Source organism: Vanessa tameamea, chromosome 3, assembly GCF_037043105.1.
Source record: "Vanessa tameamea isolate UH-Manoa-2023 chromosome 3, ilVanTame1 primary haplotype, whole genome shotgun sequence".
Classification (NCBI taxonomy): Eukaryota; Metazoa; Arthropoda; class Insecta; order Lepidoptera; family Nymphalidae; genus Vanessa; species Vanessa tameamea.
Window position 1 is genome coordinate 2,189,570 of NC_087311.1, and position 20,447 is coordinate 2,210,016.

At 31.2% G+C, this 20,447-nt stretch overlaps 1 protein-coding gene across 17 annotated transcripts in view; it reads right to left on the bottom strand.

The window, feature by feature from the left end:
- Nucleotides 1-1,281: 1,281 nt before the first annotated feature.
- Nucleotides 1,282-20,447, bottom strand: part of LOC113397144 (mucin-2-like) — an 89,243-nt gene continuing 70,077 nt past the window's right edge. For 3 of the 17 annotated variants that reach the window (XM_026635343.2, XM_026635342.2, XM_064219582.1), the window contains 13 exons: nt 13,602-14,627; nt 13,198-13,320; nt 11,958-12,953; nt 11,749-11,859; nt 7,701-10,304; nt 7,275-7,523; nt 5,387-6,979; nt 4,949-5,284; nt 4,685-4,856; nt 4,399-4,598; nt 3,856-4,137; nt 2,215-2,334; nt 1,282-1,797 (listed from right to left, as the gene is read on the bottom strand). In XM_026635343.2, the coding sequence (XP_026491128.2) occupies nt 1,717-1,797; nt 2,215-2,334; nt 3,856-4,137; nt 4,399-4,598; nt 4,685-4,856; nt 4,949-5,284; nt 5,387-6,979; nt 7,275-7,523; nt 7,701-10,304; nt 11,749-11,859; nt 11,958-12,953; nt 13,198-13,320; nt 13,602-14,627 (7,893 nt within the window). In that variant the 3' untranslated portion in view covers nt 1,282-1,716. Of the gene's footprint in view, nt 1,798-2,214; nt 2,335-3,855; nt 4,138-4,398; nt 4,599-4,684; nt 4,857-4,948; nt 5,285-5,386; nt 6,980-7,274; nt 7,524-7,700; nt 10,305-10,842; nt 11,002-11,748; nt 11,860-11,957; nt 12,954-13,197; nt 13,321-13,601; nt 14,628-20,447 lie in introns of all 17 variants that reach the window. The other 14 variants (XM_026635358.2, XM_026635357.2, XM_026635353.2 and 11 more) reach the window with 14 other exon arrangements.

Consider the following 20,447-nt stretch of genomic DNA (forward strand, 5'->3'; position numbering starts at 1 on the left):
CGATTTTTATCGAGGAATCCTCTATACATTTCTTTAACCCAATACGTCGCCAATAATTTTAATCAATACGTCGACGTCACGTACCGAAGTCGGATTAAAATGATACTAGTAAAAAAAATATAAATTCTTCTTTATAATTTATTTAGTAAAGAGGAGGAAGATTATTTTCAAGCAAAACTGATATTGGATCAAATACTACTACATAAACTTCAACAAACCGACTAAAATACTAAGCTATTATTTTGGTGCAACCTTTATTCATAAACTGAAAAACCGGAAATATTACAAATATTTATAGTTAAAACTTAAATTGACATTAGTTTAAATAAATAAAAGCAAGAGGAATGGACGATTTACCCAAGCACGTGCGTAAATGGCACATGTTTTTAGACTTAATATTAATTAATAGTCTTATTCTAACGCTTCTGTACATTAATGTGATAACGAATTTATTAATTTTATTACGGTCCGATCGCTAAGAGAATGCTTTCCTGACAGGTCCATGATAAAAACTATAACAAATTACAAAAATATCTGTGTTAATTTACACAAACGGTAGTTTGCACTAAATTTTATTTTAAATAAAGAAGAAATTTTTCTTTTTTTTTAAAAACAAAATTATGTCGACTGTTTATTACACGACTCCCCAAAAAGGAAGGGTTTTTAGTCTTCGTGGATGTATTTGAATTTTTTATTCAAGTATAACTCTGGACGTATGTGGTATGGTTAGAATACTCACATCAATCCGAGTGACATAGCTATATTTTTTTACTTTTTAGGTGTAGGCAGGGCATTAGTTTTTTTTTAGTTGACATAATCATAATTAGATATAATTATACTTTAGCGCGACATTTACAAGTGTTAAGTGAAATATTTGTTTAAAATCTTAATGTTAAACAAATAAAAATTCTAGTAAAAGCGATCTTTTTTTTCGTAATCGTATCAGGCATAACCGAGTGACTAGCCTCAGGGAAGCCTTCTCTTTGCGGAAGGTTTTAATCTAGGACTTTATACGCTACCTTTGTCTGAAGCTGCTCGTATTTTAAGCGGAAATCAAGCAATTAATCTGGATAAATTATTTATATTAAGTAAAGGCTACAGTCATTTAAATTATGAATTAAAAATATATTCGTTCGAATCGAATTTATTATGCTTTTTTAGTTCAAACGTTCAGAAATTTCTCGATCAATGTTTCGAATATATATAAAGTAAAATCATTCAAGATATACTACAGTGTAACAGAAGTAAAGTATTAATTCGTTCATTTTCGTCTGCAAGAAAATAAATAGTAAGAGATTTCTATAGTAAAGTAAAAGTTTCGATTTACTATAAGACTGACTTACATTCTACAAAATTCAATCAACGATGCGCCCCGAATTATAATGTTACTATAGTAACAATACATAACCAAGCAGTGTAATTAAAACAGCCACCTCTCTCTACACACTAAATAATAGATTCATATTTAACAACAAAAACTGTGAAATTAGAAAAAAAAACGTAAGAAACTATAGAAGAAAGTTGGCAGTTTCAATAATAATAAACAATTTTGGTTCCCTTGACTAACTGTATTGTTCAAACTCTAACAATAACCACTTCATTATCTATAACTTGACGTGAGGCTCCTAATTTATAGAAAATATTTACATTTGAGCACTCGCAACACATAGTGCATACTATGACACTTTCGGAAAAGTTTCGAGTTCATGGTTGTATTTATCCCGAGCCGTTTGTATACGCGTCCGAAGCTGCCCTCTGGCCTGCTCGTATGACACTTTGTACAGTTTGAGCAGCTCCCTGAAAACATAATTTATTAAATATTAAAATGGGTTATTTTTTTTAATCGAAACATGATATAACGGATTTTTTAGATCTTATTTAATGTCTAGGTCATAATAATTAATGTTCTTGGTATAATTCTGTTTTTTTTCTGCCACAATATAGCCTATAACATAGTATAAAGGTTTTTTCTTTTTATTTCAAATAACTTCAATAAAATTTACAAACTTAGATAGTTTACAAATTAATTGGATTATAGATTTTTTAAAGTTGATTAGTGTTATAATTTAGTTATTAATGATTTTCGTTATAATGAAGCCGATATTAAATCCCACTTACTAGAAAAATTTCCTAAGAATTCTGAAAATTGAGAGATATCTAAATATATAAATAATAATAATATTTATTAGTATATTCTGAACGTGATAATTATACCTGAATTGCGGCCCCCAAAAACTGTGAGAAAGCTCGAGTTACATTAATAGCCGCTGATACCAACTGCCCTCTGCCTGGGCCCTGTTCTGTTGTTACGGCACTAGGTGGTTCTAGAGGAATCTGATGATAAATAACAACAATTAATCAAGTAGATACACATTTATAATAATATCAGCACAAGGAAGCTAAGAGTTAAACATTTTTAGACCATCGAAATTAGAAATGATGAATGAAGTAAAATATATACACTCAAAGATAAATATAATGAAAATCACAATTAAAAAGTAACTTATGATAGTACTAAATATATACAGTATGTAGTGTTAGAGAAGCAAATGATAAAAGGGTGTGCAAGGAATATGAAGAATGCATGCAATAAGTGTCTTAATAAGGTTCGATGGAAATATAAGGAAGTTCTAAAGGTCTAAATCTCCAATAAAATTAGTTAAGGTAAATTTGACATGATAATTATTATTTTTTATAACGTATAAGTAAGTTTTAATTTAATGAGAATTATTTCTGCAAAATGAAGAAGTTTAAGAATATAAATTCTAAATATTACAGCTTAGAAAGATTGAATTGTAAGACATTGAAGTGTAGTTCTTCATTGAGCAGATCGACAGTTAGGAAACAGTTTCGAATGCAAGCTTAAAATTCTAAAGTTATTTTTTTTTTATATTGTATTAATTTTCAGGAACATTGATTACTCACCAACATTTACATTTACACAGACACTCACATTATTTACAGTATTACACAAAATTTTACTTAGAATAAGGTTAAATATATTACGATAAGTTACATACACCCGTTAATTTCGTTGTATTTTTTGTTCCATTAGACAATTCGACACGAATTAAAGTTCTGATTATTGACGGCACGATTTATTTTTCGATATAAATTGAATTCAACAACACCTTTTGAATAGAGATAGATGATTAAAAAATAAAATATGATACGTTTTTAAATTGTGCATTTCGGTGACATTAAAATAGTGCTTTGTCGTGGGTTAAATACGTATCCTAATTCGGTGATACATAAACTGTGTTAGTAACAATAAGACACTTAAGCGGTTCATCACGATTTATTAAGATTGTTGAATGTATTAAATATCTAAATAGGTATACATTATTTACAATAAACGTTATATATAAAAATAAAATATTGAGGTTTTCAAAATGTCTCTATATTTGAACAGCATATTACGAGCAAGTCTCGAAGGCGATTGAAAAATCCTTATCGGATAGCAAACAAAGCAGTTTTTTTTTATTGAATAAATACTTAATAATCTTAATATACAACTAATAATTACGAGATTCGCATTTGTCCCCGACATTTGTAATTATAGGGAAATGTTAGTTATTAACTAAGTTTTACAAACGCCTATAAGCGTCAGATGTGAATTGTTGGAATTTTTATCATACGCCCATCTCATCCCAAGATATGTACAAAAAAATCTCTACATATTTACAATTACAATCTGTACAAAACACAAAATAAAAAGTTTCCTTAGATTAAATTATAAATAGCTAACTACGAGTAAGGCAAATTTATCTTACGTATATAATTTAACCTAAGGCTATAGGATCCACCACCTCAACCCCAATCACACAACTTTAATAAAAGAGATGCGAAACCCACTCTATTTGATGTTGGCCTTTCGTCGGCATTACCAACGAAAGGCCCAGAGCCAAACCAGTTGACTCTGGAACTTGTTGCTGCAGATGGTGTTATAGAAGGTCTTGCTGATGGCGCAGGTCTCCTGTTAGGTCTTGCGACATCTGGACCAGGAGCTGTCTCTCTCCACTGTTGCCATAGCCACGCCAGGCCATCTAATACCGGCCTTCGTGGTGCTGGCGGTGGTGGAGGCGGCGTTGTTGTTCTCCTAGCTTTCGGCGTCACTACCACTTGGTTGAGTAAAGCCTACGATGTTACAGTTTAGCTATGATTTGCCCATAAAATTGATTAATTTGTTATAGAAAATAACGGAAATGCATCAAGTTTTAAAAATAGTTTTTAGAAGTAAAAGAATATTATTGAAGTAATTGTGTTAAGAAGCAGTAAGTTAAATAGTTTGCAATTCGTGTTATGTTCAAAATGATGGGGAAATTATTTTACTATTATATTAAATTAGATTGATTTCTATTTTAACTGTAAGGTATAGATGAGAAAATTAGAACTAACAGCTAGTCGAAGTTGCTCATCCAAAGAACTTGCCGTTGTTGGCCCAAATCCTTGTTCCTTAAGTAGTGCTGCCAGTAATGCATCATTGCTATTTCCAAATTCAGTGCTTAAAGAAATTGAAGATTTAGTTGCTTCAGAAACCATTCCAGCTGGCTGAGCTTGATTTAATAATTTTTTTAATGCCTCGTCAGATGATTGTCCTAAAAATATAATAAGTCATCATAATTTACATCAATTTCATTCGTTGTCATTAAATAAATACATGTGTATATATGAGTTAAGAAACCTGTAATTGCTATTTTACTCCTTTGCGTTGTGGTTTCTTGCGCATCTTGTAATTTTATCAAAGTTTGTAATAATTGCGCATCATCTTGTTCATTTTTTAGTTCATCTTTGACTGCAATTTTAGGTCCGTATGGTTTAGCAGTCGTCGAATCAATTGAAGCAGTAACAGGTCTCTGTATAAAAATATGTATTAAAACAACGAAACTAATACTTTTGTAACTAGTTGTATAAAAGTTGTATATTGTCCACAAGACTTGAAACTTACATTTGTATTTGTTAATGTGGGTATATTAAACTTAGATGGATCTTGACCGGTAGCTTTTAATAAAGCTTGTAAAAGTTTGGTATCTTGTTCAAACTGCTTGATATCTTCTTCTATCGAAGGTGTATTTAATGTGGAAGCTTCTGTAGTAGTCATTTTTGTAGTAGTGGTCATTAATCTAGCAGTCGTAGTGGTAGGTCTGTAAGTGGTAGTAGAAGTTTCAACCTTCTTGCCGGTCTGTATCTCATTTAAGCTTCTTTCTACGGCAAGCGCTATTACTCGATTAGCAAGAGCAGTTTCTGGATCCTCACCACTATTTTTTGCACTTAAAACGGATTTCTAAAAGAAAAAAGATTTTCTTAATTTTATTGGTATATTTTATCGAGGTCGAGAACAAAAAACTACAAAAATATTTATCACGACAATACTACCCAAACTTACCAAATTTTGCAAAAATTGCAAATCCTCTTCATCTGAAAAAGTTGACGTACTGGGCATCTCAGTTGTAACTTGAAATCTTGAATTTTTAGGGCGTCGCGTGGTTGTTGATACATCACCCACACTACGTACGGTTGTAGTGGATCTTACATTAAATGGTTGGAATGTTGTTGATATACCTATTTCTTCAGTTGTTTGTTGCTGCGGCTGTAATGTAGACACAGTAACAGTTTCTGGTGTAATAGCAGTGAAGACTGGCGATGGTCTCGTTGTAAATATAGGACGATCATTAACAGGAGTTGTGGGATTTGATTCTATAGATGTAGTTAAAGGGTTCGATGCAATTCTGACATTAGATGTTATCCCAGATATTATTGGTATGTTAGCGGTGTTTTGATTACCAGTAGCTTGCAATAAAGCTTGTAAAAGCCTTGTGTCTTCTTGCAATTTTCTTAAATCTTCATTATAAGATAACTCGCTTATTCTACCACTAGAAGTTGATTTCAATGTGGTTGTAATTAAAGGGATATTTGTAGTAGTACTTGTTGTAGTTGTAGTAGTAGTTGTAGGTGTAGTAGTAGTAGTAGTCGTAGGTGTAGTAGTAGTAGTAGTAGTAGTCGTAGGTATAGTAGTTGTTGTTCGCTGAGTGGTTGTTGGTTGGTCCGTTGTAGTTATTAACTTTGTTGTTATTGGAATCGAAGTTGTAGATGCTGTAACTTTCTTTGTGTTATCCAGATTTGGTAAATTTAGTTCTGCCGGATTACGTCCTGTGGCTAACAACAGGGCTTTGAGTAATTTTGTGTCTTCTTCAAATTGTCGAATATCATCTTCGATCGATCGTATTGTTGTACTGGATTGCTTATTTTCACTAGTTTTTTTATTAGCTATGTTTTGTGGACCACCTAACAAAATTGCTTGCAGCAACTTAGCGTTGTCATTTTGTTGATTATTGCTAAAATTATTTAAATTTTTAGGACTGCGTCCGATTTGTTGTAACAGCGACTGAAGTAGCTCAGCATCTTTTTGGTTAGAAGCCGCAGTTTCTAGGACATTAGCCGTAGGGGTCGTTATTGCCGCTGTAGATGGAAAACTTGTTGTTTGAAGAGTTGTAAGTAATGTTGTCGTTTCAGTAGATAAATTATCAGTTTCAGTAGTGACTGTAGTTGCAGGGGTAGTTAAAGGAATCGGTGTAGAAATTTCGTTCGCAGTTGCAAACATACTTCCTGCCATGTTTACAGTTGACGTAGTAATTTCTGGGGTAAGAGTTGTAGGTTTAGCTTCTATATTATTCATTACTATCGATAGTTCCGGAAAAATCGTAGTTGTATCGGAACTTTCATTTGATGTCATTGCAAAAATTGGTGTTGACGATGTTTGACCATTGGTACTTATGTCATTTTGGAGCGTTTGTGTATTTGAATTAGATGTAGTAACTTGCAACATTTCATTAAAAGTCGTTGTTTTTGGCATTTTTGTCGATGCAAGTTTTAAAACATTAGATTCTTGTGGCGATACAGTTACTTCGTCAATAGGTATAAATTTAAAAACTGTCTTTCCATTTCCATCATCAGGCTTTTCTGTGCGAATTTGTTTGGTCTGTAATAAGGTATATTCTAATTATTATAAATGTATTAATTCCATCCGATTTGTTGAAATAAATAAGAACTCTTTTTCTACAAGATACGAAGAACCCTCACCACTTACCTCTTTAAGTAGGTAATTTATTTTATATTTTACCACATGCAATATTTTTGTCTTATAAAATTAGAATATATTATTTATTACTAAAATACCAATCAGATTATCTATCTACTTTTAAATTAGTCGACTTCAAAAAGCTTTAGAAAATAAGTATGAGAATGTATTGTCAGTATTTATGTAATGATTATACCTCCGGATCGATATCCAGTGTTAATATTCTTGGTTCGCGAGTAGTACTTGTCATTGAGGATATGACCATCTCCTCTTTAGTGGCCGAAGATATGCTATTAAGCAGAATCTCATCGATAGAAGGTAACATTGTTGTTGTGCGTAAACTCAAAACATGCGAGGCAGTGCTTTTTTCAGCAGGCGGCTTATTTGTGGAGGTTGTTATACCCAATGAACTGCTATCTGTTATATTAAGTGCCGATGAAGATATCTGCAATTATGAAATAGAAAGTTAAGCCTTGCAATGTTATTTTGAGTGGGTGCAGGATGCATGCTCAGCTTACCATAGTACCAACACCATCCCTCTTGTGCCATCTCCACTATAAACAAGGCGCTGAAAAATAAGCTTCAAGCACAGCATTTAAGCTAAACAACATAAAATTAATACCGTAGTTTGTAGGTTATTTACAGTGTCGGTAGTTAATTGGTTTTCCGATCCGTTATTTGAGGTGTCGTTGGATGTCACAGTATTAGTGGATACTCGGATAGGGTTAGACTGCGGTCTGACAATGGCCGGAATGTTATGGATGGGGCTATATGGATTTCTTAAGCTCCATGGACTAATTGGTAGTATGTCAATTTTTTGCATGATTCGTGGTACTCTAGTTCCATTAGGAAATTTTCGTATTACTGTGTTATTTGGTAGTACGCCGTAAATGATGTATGGACTTGCTTCTGTTAATGTTTCCAATGGATCATCGTTAGGATTCTTACGTACCACTGTATTGTTAGGAAGTATTCCGAAAATTACATAATCTTTTTTCGGAATAGACGATGGAGTAGCGACGTTGATTTGATTACTTATCATATTTACATCATTTGATATTGTCTCATTGATAATTGCAACTATGGTTGTTGATTCAGTACCTGATATTGATGTAGTTTCTAAATTGTTTTCGGTCGTCGAGTCAATTTCTGTTGCTGATTCAATATTAGAAACAGTAGTAGTAGCTTCATTATTGCTCGACATTGTGGATGGAGTACTATCTGAACTAAATGTTGTTGTATCAGATATTTCAAGACTTCTTACAAAGCCTTCGGTCATTGTTGATTCATCACCATACTTAGGTGTAGTACTAAAGAAAGCGTCAGCTATATCAGGAGCAGTGTCAAAAGCCGTCGTTTCAATTTCTTGTAACATGGTAGAAGCAGTATCAAGTGACATAGGCGTAGTTGCCAGTGAAATATCAGCCATATTAGGTGGTGCATTTGAAAAGAAATTTTCAGTTGTAGTTATATCTATTGTATTTTGTGGTAAGGACAAGGAAGGATTTAAGGAAGAAGTAGTCATTTGAGTCTCAGTTGCTTCTGTTGAAGTCAGGTCGTTTTCGTTCTTGAAGTCGAGTGGACTAATTGTTGTTAAAGTCATTGTATTAACAATTTCTGACAAACGGTTTGAAAGAGAAATATTATTTGAATTTGTACTATTAATCAATTCAGTCAAAGGAGCATTAGCAATCTCATCATTATGATTTCGAATTATATCTTCGATCATTTTTAAAACTCTTGCTTTTTTCGATAGAATCCACAATTGAAGGCGTGATAATTGACTCGGGTCTTCTATATTATCTATATCTTCTAATTCTTTTATTTGCAAAGATGTCATTTGCATAGTCGGGTTTGATTGTGTTAAATTTATGCTTGAATTTTCTGTATTATTTACAGTAAAGTCATTAAATTCAAAATTAGTGAGGAATGGAACTAGAAAAGGTTTGTTAGTAAAATCACTATTTACACTTGAACTGAAACTTGTATCACTATTTGTTAAAATTGTTTCTATGCCTGAAGGAGTAACAGACATTTCATTATTCAATATTGCAGCAGTAGAAAGCTCAACATTTTTATTACTTTCAGTTGCTACAAATATTGGCATATCAGCAGTTACTAATGAAGATGTAGTAGTTAGTATTTCAGGCACAGATAAAATATTTGGATTCTGAAGTGTACTATTTACAGTAAGGGTTGTTTCTGTTGTTGTGATTAGTGAATCAGTGTTCATTCTCGTGTTATTTACAATACTCTCATTCCCTACATCTTGGAGGATATTTACAGGACGGATATTATCTGTATTTTCTATAACAATATTTTCAGTATCTCTAATATCTTCCAAACTGTAAGGAGTTGTATTTGGAACAAAGTCAATGTCGTCTTGCAATTTTAAAGGCTTATTTAATTTAGGAATTAGGGAATTTAATAATTTTACCATATCTACTGAAAGTCTAGATCTACTGTCCTCATCCATATTCGCAATAATGTTTTTGATATTATTTGAAAGCATGCTAGTTAGATCAGAAGAAACTAATTTATTATTAGATAATACAAGATCAGATACTGTATTATATACCATTGTTGAGCTGTCAGTCGTTGGTTGATTTGTAGTCATTACGGCAGTCGTTTTGTCTGTTGTTGGTGCAGTATCTGCGTATAATACTTTTATAGCAAATGGTTTTCTTGCAGATATGGGAGTACTAGGAGGAGGGGTAGGAGAAGAAAAATTCTGAGGTATGGTTACAGGAGTACTATCCCTGTCCTTCGTATTTTGTGATGGTGTAGTGATACCCCCAACCGAAATACGGTTAAACAAATCTTGTGTAGATTGTTCAGTACTTTGTACAGACTTAGCAACGGTGTTTACGTTATCCACTGACATAAATGTATCTTGACTCGTTGAGTCTTTGACACTATTTACATTAATATTGTTACTCACTCCGTCATTTATTTGCTTAACATCGTTATTAGTGCTTTGTTTTTGTAATACTTCAGTTGTTGAAGAAATACGAGGTCTAGGTGTAGACGTAAGTATTTCAGCTAAAGCGTCAAAAATTGATACTGTAACTGAAGGTGAATGATGTGACGCCTCAACATTCATGACTTGTAATGACTTGGCCAAGCTTTCGGAAAGTCTCAGGTCTGCAGAGGTTAATGGACTTCGTGACTTAGTAAAAGATATTGCGTTCATATCTGGCCCTATTTGTATTTCTTCTCCCTCTACCTGAAATAAGAAGTAATCTCACCCATAAATTTAGAAAAAGTGTCGTGAAAAATCGCAGCAATGTGGACTTGAAGGTGAGACAGTATCAGAAAAAATAGAAAATTGTGCGTAGACCAAAGCCTCTTTACTACTTTTGGATGTCATTAAAGAAAGTGAATGTTGCATGTAAACGTATTAAGCAAAACCCATTGTGAGTATTGAAACAATATTTTACATCAATACGATTTAATAGATTTTACTTAAAATTAAATACAATACTATTATTGATAATTTTGTTAAAGTGGTGCTATTTTGTTTTTGTAAGCATTTGCATTGTATATCTTGCACGACCATTTTCTTAAAAACAATAAAAAACTTATACAGTAATTATGTAATCATTGTTTGCTTCTCATTTTAGTATAGCTTAAATGCAATTTATAAATACGGCCTTAAACTATTATTTTTATTTTTTAAGAGCCTTATAAACCTAATTACAATAGTGTATTTGTAATGCCAGCATGATTGTGATGTAATGTTTAATCTAAATTATATGATTAACCGGTTCAAAAGCTGAATCGTGCATGCATGTCGGCGATGATGTATTTTGTCTTGACATCTGTTCTGTTGTAACATCGGTAAAGTCTTCTTCTTCGAACCACTTTGGCTCCTCTACAGACTTTGACAAAAGATGATCAGTCACGAAGAATTTCAGCCAAGCCTTTGGTAATGAAAATTATTGTTAAAATGTTGATGAAAGCATATAAGTTAAATTCATTTGTTACAAGCAATTTATATATTTTTTAATTTAGCAAATTATTTAATAATAATTTTGATTTTTTTCTCTTTAGGATCATTATCTCAGTTTCTCAAGCAGTAAAATATATATAGCTGTAAAATTACGCAGTGATATTGAAATGCATAAATGAAATATAATTATATTTAAAGTCAAAAAGCGATTTATTGTAATCATATTTACTATATTTTATAAAAAATATATTAAATATCAAATGAAGGTGATAATGAGTTGTGCAATATTATTAATGATATGATAGTCGTATTCATTTAATGTCCAGTTTCATAAAGGGGCTTTGTTTAAATTTATTTAACTGTATTAGGTCTTAATAAAACCAATAGTTTAACAACTGTTACCTTATGATATTGTTAAATATTGTAAAGTACATTTTCCTAAAAGTCACATTTTCCTACACATTATTGATTGAAGTAAGTACGTATATAAAAAACATAAAATTATACGTATAATACGTAAAAGAAGTCAACGTAAATATTTATCGAATTTAAAAGTATTTTTTCGCTAGTGTCGTAAATTAATCATTCTACTACAATAGTAGAATTTTAAAAATAGCACGTTCTTCATAATTCGTTTTGCGTTTCAGTTGTCATTGATTGTTTGTTTTTTTTAATTGTAAGTTGGTATAAGATTTTGATAATTTGTGGTGTTACTTACTGTAGATGGTGTAATTGTGGGTACAGTAGGCTTATAAAATGGTTTATCGAGGTATGACGCTCGATATTTCGAACTAAATTTATTTTTTTGTTTTTCAGGACCAGCTATTATCTGGAAAATATTGGATAAACCGTATACAATAAGTTATACATGAACACAACTCTAGAATACCATAGACACTAATATAAATATGTTAAATGTATACTTACGCCATTTGATGAAGCCTCCGTAGTCTTTGAAAAAGTATCACTATATTTCCTTGAATTTCTTTCTCTAGATTTCGAGGTCACAACTGAAATCTCCTCTCTAGGTTTTGATGATTTCCGACTATATTTTCTTGTTCGAATGTTTCTAATAAGGGGGGTAACTGTTGACTTTTCTTTGGACGATGTCGAAATATCATTATTATTGTCTTTGTAAGTGGCGTGATATTTTTGTGTTGTGCTTACAAAATTATTAATAAGTTTTTCATTTTCTACGGTCATACTTATTGTCTCATTTCCATTCAGTTCAGTTCCATTTTCTGAAGATTCTTTACTGTTGACAGTTATTATAAAGTTACGACTTTCTTGTTTGTTTGCATTGTCACTTACTTTAGGTGTACCATCAGTGTAAATTATAGGCAATTCGGCTGTATTTTCTACTTTCTTCTCTGCAATTGATATGTCTTCTGTTGTATTTTGTATACTTGAATCAGTCGTTGATGTTGTACTCAATCCGCCATTTCTTAGCCTCGAGTAGTAGGAAGTTCTCGGCAGCAACTGTTTCGATTTTAATATTGACTTTCCTTCATTATTTTTTGACGGATCAATTTTTATTGGAATTTCTGAATTGGCACTGACAGTTTTTGAAACATTTCTCCTTAAGTACAAAGATGAACGTAAAGCGGGTTTCTTAAAGGATATATTAGTATCATTGCTTTTACTCTGACTGGAATTTCCAATGTTTGATGCTTCAGTTGTAGTTAATTTCACTTTTCTTTGAAATTTATAAGTTCTATCGACGGACGGACTAAAAGAAGCTGTAGAGATGGTTGAAGTAGATAAAGTGTTTGATTTTTTGCTTCTTGGCTTAAACGATCCTCTTAGACGATATTCTACTGATTTAGGCTTCGGCTGTTCGGAAGTCGTTGTTATTATTACAGGTATATTTTCTTCAATTGGACTGTTACTGCTATTACCTTCCAAGTTTATTTTACTGCGTAGCTGAAAGTCAGGTGTTACATAATATTATATAAAATCGAATTTATTTCAAATAACTTGTAATTTGTTTAAGGATGAGAATGATGTACTTTTTGTAAGTATAAAAACGTGACATCGATTATTATTGGTATAATGCTGATTATTTTTAATGATGTTAATTAAACGAAAGTATGATATGCAAAACAATTAATGTAAGTAGTATTGTCATTCATTAAAAGCCAAATATGGTCTAATTTAATATTATTACCCGAGAATGTTTTTCTATATCAGGAGCCGTGATAATGGATTGTGAAGATGTTGTGTGAGTTTTAAAGACTTTTTGTGATGCTTTCACTGACAAACTCTCGCTGGGTGGAGAGCTGGCTTGTGTCTGAAATTTTTGTTTTTTGTTATTTGTATGTAATGTCTGCACAAACATGAGGTAAGTCCATGCGATTACCAAAATCTGTATGAATGAAAGTAGTGATTTAAATAATGTTTTGGTTTTTGATTACTTATACATTGTTAGTATGTGGAACAATGTTAGTGATATGAAACAAACAGAAATTCTGTTTTAAGTGCTTATTTATTGCAACTCGAACATGATATACAGTGATATTAATATGAGTGATATATATTAATTAATTAACCATACTTTACTTTTCTACTCACCGATGCATTCTTAGCTTGAATCAAAGCTTTAAAAGGTTCAGGATAGTTATCATCTTCTTTGATTTCATCTGATACTTTATTTTTTTGAGCGGTAAGTGGCGTTTTTCCTTTATTCCTTGAAACTGGACGTTTGACAACTTTTGTTGTTTTCAGAGTACTAGACTTTAAAGAAATTCTTTCTGTACTAGATCTTAAATTTTTTTCAGTTGTAGACCGTGAAAACGATTTTGATTCTGTCTGACTAGTAACATTTTCTCTAATTTGACTAGATTTCACTTCATTAGATGTTGCTATCCCTTCACCAGTTAAGTTTGTATCTGTTTCGGATTGCCTTGTTTTATATCTTAATTTCCTTGAGTTTCTTATGTCTTCAGTTCTTGCAGTAGTAGGTTCTTTAGGAGCAGTAGATAACGCATTAGCCGTTCCTGAAACATCTAAATCTAATGCCCGAACATTTGTTCGTGTATTAATACGTCCGCGACCTCTGGGGACGGTTACACTTTCAATTGTTCGAACAGTTGAACTTCTTCGTCGTATTTGTGAATTAAGTTCACCTACATCTTTTGATAATGTTTTTGTTATATCATTAAAAGCTATATCAGTGAAATCCTTTTGTATTTTGCCTATAGACGGTGAAGTAGTTAGCAAAGGAACCGGCATTGATTGTGCCGCAACATATCTGCTGGATTGTCGAGATCGACTTTTTGATTGATTTTCCCTATTGACTGTAGTATCAAAGTTCTCTTCGTTGACCACTGGCTTGCTACGCACCCGACTATTCGATCTTCTTGAATCAAATCTATCGCTTCTTTCAGGTTGGTTTTGAGATTTAATAGTAGTATAAGATGGAGACTCAGTAGGTCTGCTTCTACTTCTCGATCTTGAAATATCTCGTGGTTGAATTTCTTCTCGTCTTCTTGAAACTCGGGATCTAGACGTAGGAGATACATCTTCTGATTTATTTGAACTTGTAGGACTTCTATCGGGATTTGGAAGTCGTCTGCTGATACGCGATGTGCCTTCTACCTGAAATTAAAAGAGTTTTTATTATTGATTATTTAAAAGCTTTGAAAATTATTAATAATTAAAATATCATATTTTATTAAAAATAAAATTTTAAATGTTCGAGTATCTTATATACGCTCTCTACATATATATATATAAATATACATAACATAACTTATAAGCTTAACGAACAGAAATTATAAACTTAACGAAGTTCCTCGTACTGTTGATGAATTTTAATAATTTTGTTTACACTAAAGTAATAAGCGAGTTACTGATTGTGTGTACAAATTTTACACATGAAGGCACAGGAAACTATTGTACCGTATCAATGGTTTCAACAGCGCAAGTAAAACATCGGGCCAGAAAGCGGGCGATTAGATACGAAATATTTGCCCTAAAATGCGTTTAATTTAAGAACTCTAATTGATTTTGATCTAAGTTATATTTTTTATAATTAATATCAAGTATGTGAAAACAAAGAGTAGACAGAATATATCAAATTGTTGCCATATTAAATTTCTTGTAACAATAAAAAAATACGGGAGTAAAATGTAACAGGAATGAGTATTTTAGGTTGCCAGTTAAAAATATGTAATTATCATAAAGCACGCATTATAAATATACATTACTTAAAACGTGAACTACTACGATTTATTTACTTATTAATTCAAATAACCTTAAAAGGATCTTGATTTTTCAAAGTGTATTTTTATCGATTAATAAATTCAATTGAACTAAAATTGAAGCGTATATTTTATTTTCTTTTATGGCCCTACTTTTTAATATGTGTAAATAAACTTTGAATGACTCAATGACTGAAACGATTATATCAGTAAATTAACTGAAGTATTATGAAATAATTGAATGAATTAAATGCGTATTGTATATATTCTATAATAAACATATTTAAATTAAAACACAATGTACTGAGCACTTATGTCTCGGAATGTAGTAATTTACTATTGTTTTTTATAATTCATACATTCTTAATTCCTTTCACTTGCTTCCAACATACATAATTATAACACTATACTTCGAAATCTTAATAATAAAAATAATATTAACAAGAACTATACTGATAATGGTAATATTAATGTTTTATGATATTGAAATTCCTAAAATGTATTTTTGGATGGTGAAAGTGATTTTTCCTGTAATTGAAATCCTATTACCAATTTGATAAAAGCATTTTTCATATAATTAAAGTAAGTAAACTATTCTTTCAAATTAAAAACATAAATTCTTAAAAAAAAAAAAATTTTTAGAGTAATAGATAAAAAAATATTTAAATAAGATAGATAAGATATAACTGCTCTATTTTTTCAAAGTTCCGTTTTCTTTAAAGGCAAAAAGTGAAGGGCGACTTTATCTTAAAATCAAAGGTCGAAAGCTGTGACAGTTTATTAAGTATTAGTCTAGATAATGTTCTAGATTAAGTGTATATCTGAGCGCACCTGGTCCATATGTGTGCTAAGTAACGATTAATAACTTAAGTGAGTTGTTACTGTCTTGAGAGAAATTATGTTGCCAACGCCTGCGGTAGCGGTTACTAACTTGAACACTTTTTCATTATTCCATATTTCTCAACTAAGTGTTATTATCGGACCAATCTGTTATATAGGCTTCACGGATCTATATATTTATCTTAGTCTGTATCTCTTATGTATTTACCGCACATAGCTAAGCTTATCTGATTCTTTTTTAATTGATATTCTTGAATTTTAGATAATAACTTATACTCTTATGGGGAGGTTTTAAATTAAAATACGCACATACAAGCTAAGTGCTCAAATGGGCAGACCTAGGATTTTTACGTGGGCGTTACGTAGGCGCTTCGTCCACTATCGCACTTTTGACGTATGATTATTATTAATTAAACATACTGGTTTGGTCCGATTACAAAAAATTGCCAGCACGTACACTTAAATTGAAAATAATATTTAGTGACATAAATAGATATGTGTTGGTTTTTGGTGGAACTATAGTGGACTGAAACTGCAGTTCCCGAGGCTATAAAAGGGATAAAGTAATATATACCTACAATTTTATGTCTATTAACGCATATACGAACTTTGCCACTTTTTATATGAAAATGCAATGATCGAAAAATCGTATCGTACAATTTTTTAAAAAACTTCAAAACCGATGAAGATAACATAAACTGAAAACAAAAAAAAGCGGTGCTAATAACTGTATCTTTTTAAGTGGATTAAAAATAAAGACCGTCTGGGTAGGTACCACCCACTCATCACATATTCTACCACCAACCAATAGTACTCAATATTATTATGATCTGGTTAAAAGAACGAGTGACTTAGTATTACTACAGGTCCTTTTACCTGTAGTAATACTAACTAACTACATAACATTTTAGTTTAAAAGTATGGTGGCTCATTGGTCCTTTAAGGAATATCTAAGGCCATTTAGAATATATATAAATATGTACGAATAACACTAACTAGTAAATGTTCCAATGGCCCAACAGCAAAAACATCTTCACCCCTTAATAAGGCAGTTTTGAAAATATTCCACCAACCACCGTAGTCCCGTTATGTGATAGTGGATACACATGGGGCAAACTTTATCTGTTTTTGCACTATATTTTCCTTCACAGTAGAGCACGAGATGAGTAAAAATACTCAGTCAAAGTGCTCACCCCAGTTTGAGGTTTGAATCGCGATCATAACAACATCCACTAAAGTCAGCTCTTATGTATAATATTAATGTATTAACATGACTGTATCTGTAACACTTAGTTCAAAAAGTCAATCAATTCGCTCAATAAACAAAACTAATTAATTACAAATACCATTTAATAAATATCTAAAAGGCATACAAAGAACTACCATTAACAATAAACGCAACCATTTATCGTCTATTTGGAACACGTCAGTGTACAGTCAGAGACAAATATGCAAAATAAAAACTAGACACGAAAACTGAAGGTCAGCTTAGAAAAGCTATTGTAGATCACAATTTTTTAATAACATTATGTGTTTTACTGTACGTATCGCATAACGGGTCAGCTTATTTGCGTTACATTGGAATCAATCACTTCATTGCAATATTTTATAAATTCACGCCCGTGAAAAGTAAATTTATATTTACATTTATAATCGTTGAAGTGAATACTTATAAAGCGTAAACTTTACCGGCTGGCCTTTTTTACACGATAAATGTACAAATGTTGATTTGTCAAGAATTTGAAAACATTCAACTGTGACTAATTTCACGGAGTTAAATATTATTGGAGCGTTCATAAAATGATCAATAGGATATTTATGAGAGTATTTATTTTAAAATTAATATTTTGTATAAACACAAACATATAATTATAATAAAATTGTAATTATAAATACGACGTACACATAATATTATATCAAAATTGTACACAATCATAATTTGTACCGTAATTATGAAATTATGAAAATTTACTATTTATCAAGCAACGATTGTACAAATTACGGATGTTACGTTTTTGTTTTGGTACTAAAATCATATCTGTGATCAACTTAAGCTATTGTTAACAGTCATATTTTTTTTACGAACAATTAATCAAACAAATAAATTTAAAATTACTATAAGTATTTGAAACGGGATATTTACCATGTTTTTTATTTTTATTTGGTGGAGCTCGATATTTCGACATTATCTACGAATGTCTTGTTCACGAGACGGAATGAATGAATGAAAAATTTAAAATATTTTTTGTCTAAATCTAAATCATAATGAGTCAATGTGAGAAAAATCATTTAAAAATAAAATAAAGGAAGTGAGGATAGTAATTGTTTTATGAATCATATTATTGAAAGGCTTTGACATATTATGAAATATAAATAACTGTTATATATTTACATAATTAATCCAATATAATAATTGTCGATTGTGTTAAGCAACAAATAAGTAATCTAGATTAGTCATACACAATATTTTATTAAACCGATATACGAGACAATGTATTACGATTTGTTATTTATTTAAAGTGTGAAGAATATATCTAATAATTAAAAACTAATAAAATTATCTATGTTTTAATTCATTGTCTTTTATTAGTTCAACAATATTTGACAGTACGCCGGAAGGCTGTGTATGAGTAGGGCTTAGCCGGAGAACTCTATTCAAAATAAGTATATATTGAATTAACAGTTAAATAGTACTAATAACTTATTAATGATAATAATATAGGAAAAAACATATGTATACTACATGTAGAAACTTTAAAGTATTTCGTTAGATTTATTGAAGTTCGATGAAATCCAGACCAAACCAGTAAACACGAATGACCCTTGAAAACATATTTGTTATAAATAAACGAAAGTGAAAATATGATATGTAATATCATAAATATAATAAAATATAAATATAATATAAGATATTTTTTTATGGTATAGTTTGTCGGATGAGCAAATGGGCCACCTGATTGTAAGTGGTCATCACCGCCCATAGACAATGGCGCTGTAAGAAATATTAATCATTCCTTACATCGCCAATGCGCCACCAAGCTTGGGAACTAAGATGTTATGTCCCTTGTGCCTGTAGTTGCACTGTCACTCATCCTTCAAACCGGAACACAAAAATATTGGGTACTGCTTGGCGTTAAGATATCCCTATTAAGTACTAAAATTATAAAAAAGTAAAAATAAAGTTTGTTTAATATTTGATTGAAATAGTGTTTAACACGTATCAATACTTAAACTTTTCGACCACGGCTAAATCTAGGCTGCAATTAATTATGCAACTGTATATGTGACGCAATGATATCTGTGTCCACTCCTAACTGTAACTGTACATAATTTTAACAGTATTGTCTGTTCATAATGTTCATGTGTTTTCGAAAAGATTTATTTTAAATTATAAAAGAAAAAAAAAACGATATTTAATTTCTTTCTCACACATATCCAGAAGAAACGACAGTCGAATTAAATAAACTCTTTTTTTTTTTTTAATATTGGACAACATCACATACATTACTCTGATCCCAATGTAAGTAGCTAACGCACTCATGTTATGGAATATCAGAAGTAACGACGGTACCACATACACCCAGACCCAAGACAATATAGAAAACTAATGAACTTTTTCTACATCGACTCGGCCGGGACTAGAATCGAACCCGAGACCTCGGAGTGGCGTACCCATGAAAACCGGTGTACACACTACTCGACCACGGAGGTCGTCTGATTTATCGAATATGATATTGATGTTCAAAGAACGAAAAATATAGCAAAATGAACAAATGTCTGATTTCAAAGCCAACGTGGCCAACAAAATTTAATTAATAAGCCTGATTGACAGAAATATGTCGTTACTATATCTCGTTTCAATGATTATTATTTGCGAGAGTGTAGGTCACACTAAAATACAATGTCGGATAATGAGCCTCAAGCTAAACTTAAGATCGATGCTCTAACGCATGAATATAAATCGCATTTGAATTTATTTAAATAATTTAATCATATAAGTTAATCTATATATATAAACGCATGTTTCTTTGTTTGTCGTATGCAATCGTAAATCATTCCGATTGTAATGAATGATGATAATTTAACTTGAGTGAATAGATCTCTATAGCTGTTGTTGTTCTGTCATAGTAGCATCAATTATAAAAGTTGGTGCTAAATAAAATTGAATAATAATGACCAAAAATAACATAGAAGAATAACATAGATTAAAAACAAAATTATTTTTGTGGAATGTAACGTAATCATTACGTAACATTAGTAAGTATAAAACAGAGTCGCTTACCGATGTCTGTCAGTCCCTGTTTATACTTAGATCTTTTTATAGATAGAGTGATTCAAGAAGAAGGTTTATATGCATAATACATGTACAATATAA